The sequence below is a fragment of the Aplysia californica genome, unplaced genomic scaffold (genome assembly GCF_000002075.1).
Source record: "Aplysia californica isolate F4 #8 unplaced genomic scaffold, AplCal3.0 scaffold00007, whole genome shotgun sequence".
Classification (NCBI taxonomy): Eukaryota; Metazoa; Mollusca; class Gastropoda; order Aplysiida; family Aplysiidae; genus Aplysia; species Aplysia californica.
The window spans coordinates 1,401,689-1,405,086 of record NW_004797277.1 but is presented as its reverse complement, the minus strand read 5'-3'; the positions used below and the strand labels follow the sequence as shown (position 1 = coordinate 1,405,086).

Sequence of the window (3,398 nt, the reverse complement as noted above, 5' to 3'; positions counted from 1 at the left end):
CACACACACACACACACACACACACACACACACACACACAAACACACACACAATCATCGAACCCGGGTCTCGGGCGTGTGACAACGAAGCGCCTGTCCTCTACACCACAGACGCCGATTTAACAATCTGAAGCTTTTCTGAGCTTTCTCCAGACACGCTAACATTTATTAATTAATGTACTCGGATACCCATACATCCCCTTTTCAAAAGCAAATACAAAACAACAAAGAAACTAACCAACAATAAAAACAACAACAACAAAATTTAAAAAACGCAAAAAACCAAAAAAACCACAAAAAAACCAACCAACACACACACACATACACACACACATACACACACACACACACACACACGCACACACGTGTACGCTCACACCCCCTTTAGTGCGTTCGCTCTGAGTCACAAATTCCTATCATTATGCCGTTTCTTCCTTCAACGTCTATCGCACTTCCCCCTTATTTACACAACCAATCCCAGGGTAGCCAATAGTTCAATTTACACCCACTCTCTACGATTTGCACTGTCACAGTTAGCTATAGGAATAATTTGATAATTCAATCTTTGTCTGTATCTTGCCAAAAAGAATAAATGTTATTAATTTCGTACAAATACAATACTGCCGTTGGTTCAGTAAATAAAGAAGTAATAACAATTCAATATTATGCCCGCTTTGTCAGCATCATTTCCGATTCCTGGAATGTTTTGTAAGTGCAAATGAGAAAACAATTAGCATTGCCAAATCAATGGTATCAATCTTCTAACTTAGGAATATGTTCATCTGTACAACTGTTTTTGTTCTTGATGTTTTTTCCACAATTATAATAGTTACCTTGTTTGTTTTTTGTTGTTTTGCTTCGAAAATGAGGCATCTGTCTTGATTAACTCTTTGTAAGACTGGTGACAGAGTGGATACTTTTATTATAGGCTGGCGTGATTGGTTGATATAATACCCTGTTTGTTTCACTTTTTCTTAAAATACGTTTGTATTTTATATCTGAGTTGATATATGTGTGAGTTCTACTGTTTTGTTAACTTTTGGACCTACTAAGTTTTTTTAGGATTTCGGAGAAAAGAGCACTGACTATGTAATTATGTGCAAACATAAACCCTAAAAATTCTGCCTTGAAATTGCGCTTGGATAATATAGGTAAAAACAGTTTTTAAAATAATAAATGACTGGAATAATTCGAATACTTTTTTCCAAGTCACTTTCAAGTGCAAATGGTTAGGAGGCTTTCCCTTTACGTTATTCTAACTCCAAAGAATAGTAACGATAACGATAACGATAACAGAAATAGAGCTTACCTCTACAGCCTTGTAAATGTATGCGTCGACCATTTTCTCTAGGGTTTCACAATAGTCTCCGCCTGACCTCTTGCCCCATCCAGGTGCACGTTTGCCCCAGCCGGGAGCCCTCTTGCCCCATCCAGGTGCCCTCTTGCCCCAGCCAGGGGCTCTCTTTCCCCACCCCGGAGCCCTCTTCCCCCAGCCAGGGGCTCTCTTTTCCTGCTCTGAGCCGTCTTCGTCCACGTCAATCTCCTGGCCTCTCTTGCCCCATCCAGGCGCGCGTTTCGCCTCTAAGCTAGAGCCCTCCGACATAAGGCCGCTGAATCTTTTCCCCCAACCCGGAGCTCGTTTCAAGGCTGCCACACTGTCCAGAAGTTCTTGGGCACTGTCTGAGTCGGCGAAAAGATCTTCGTCGTTCAGACTGCTTCGCTTGCCCCAGCCTGGAGCGCGTTTATGCCTGCTTGTAGCTGCTTTCTGGCTGTCGGGTGAGGAAGACAAGACAACGTTGTCTGTGGATTCAGAAGAGGAAGTGCCATCGATAGCAAGGAGTAAGACCACAACGGAGATTTTGGCCAACAACATCACAGGAGCGGATAAACAGCTGGAGCAGCGCATTGTTCTCAGGTAGAGGTGTGAACTTGAGAAATGGCAGAAAATGCAACGAAAGTTGTTTCTAAATGGAAAGTTCGAGCTTTGAATTTACTCACAAGGAACCGTCCCAGTGGGAGAGTTTTCAGTTTGACTTCACGTGACGGCTCCCCGTTTAGGCCTAAAGGTCTAACGCGTGTGATGCTACTGTTCAAAGACAGACTCTGGAGGTGTTTGAAGACCCAAAGCGAGATCTACGACTATTTATACTGGAATCAAAGAGCTCTCGTGCATTTCAAACGTTTTCTTGTTTCGATGCCTTTCTTTCTCTCTCTCCCTCTCTTCTTTTCTGTCATTGGAGACAAGGTGGCGAGAGCGCGGAGGTTGAGGGCTCATGGGTGACGCGTTGTGTGTGGGCTGACATCCTGGCCCCAGTCTATGGAACACGGGGTGGGAGGGGAGGGGAGGGGAGGAGGAGGGAGTGCGAAGTGTGGGAGGAAACTGGGGGTGGAAAGGTGCGGAGCTGACGTAGGGGGTGGGGGTAAAGGAGTGGTGATGGGGACTTTAACCAACACCAGCGCCGGCTGGCGGAGTTCTGCCATGAGCCGTGTCTCAGAGCAACGCGATTGGGTGAACGCGAGTTGTATTGGCAGACTAGGCTAGTAGAATCAACGGACGGGGGACAAAAAGCGTTTTGCTCATCCGTGCCCACAGACAGTTGGTAACGACACCCAAAGTGTCGTAAACAGCTACTGATTGACCGTTTTGTTTTGTTTTTATGCCACTTTTTTACATCTGCAAACAAATCTCAGCAAATCCTTACAAGGAAATAATAAACGTACTTTTTAAGTTGTAATTTATGAGGGTGGGTCAGCAAGTAAAGGAAGTTGCCGTCAAACGACAAAATATTGGCTTCAGTCATTAAAGCATTACACATCATTAATAAATAACCCGTCTTCTTTCGAATCAGAAAATCGGGGTTTCATGTATAGTCACGCGTGATTATTCTATAGCTTCACAAACAAAGGATACTTTGCTCTCTCAAGGAAAAAAGACAAAGTTCACAAGAGGAAAAAAAAAAAAGATTACCCAATTATGCTTTGTGAACTTGGCAAATTGCAAAAAAACTAATTTATAAACATTTGCAGAGTGTTTGTGGAGAATCTGCTTGGTCATATAATAAAGTTAATTGTTGGTTAAGAGAGTTTACCGAAAGGAGCATACCGGAAGCTGATTACCTCTGTGATTTCCAGAAGTGGCTGTAAAGGGGGACGTAATTGTTAAAAAGAATATTTCAACGCGACAGTGAACATTCCAGATCCATAACATATAACAGGCTTCTTAGCTTTCATTACCTTTTATCCACCCTTTTTTTTCCTTCTCTTCTTTTTAAAAAGCGCAACAGGTCACGGAGTATTTGTGAAAACACCTCGACCATTTGTTTTTATCGCAAAATAAATATTGTATTTGTACGCCAGCAAGAAAAAATTTACATTATCTCTCCTGCACCTACGAACCAT

At 42.8% G+C, this 3,398-nt stretch overlaps 1 protein-coding gene across 1 annotated transcript in view; it reads right to left on the bottom strand.

Annotated features, from left to right (window-relative positions):
- LOC100533336 (APGWamide) overlaps window positions 1-2,091 on the bottom strand; it is a 67,794-nt gene extending 65,703 nt beyond the window's left edge. Inside the window, 1 exon segment of the mRNA NM_001204632.1 lies at window positions 1,309-2,091. Within this exon segment, the coding sequence (NP_001191561.1) occupies window positions 1,309-1,872 (564 nt within the window). The 5' untranslated portion in view covers window positions 1,873-2,091.
- Between the last annotated feature and the right edge of the window lie 1,307 nt (window positions 2,092-3,398).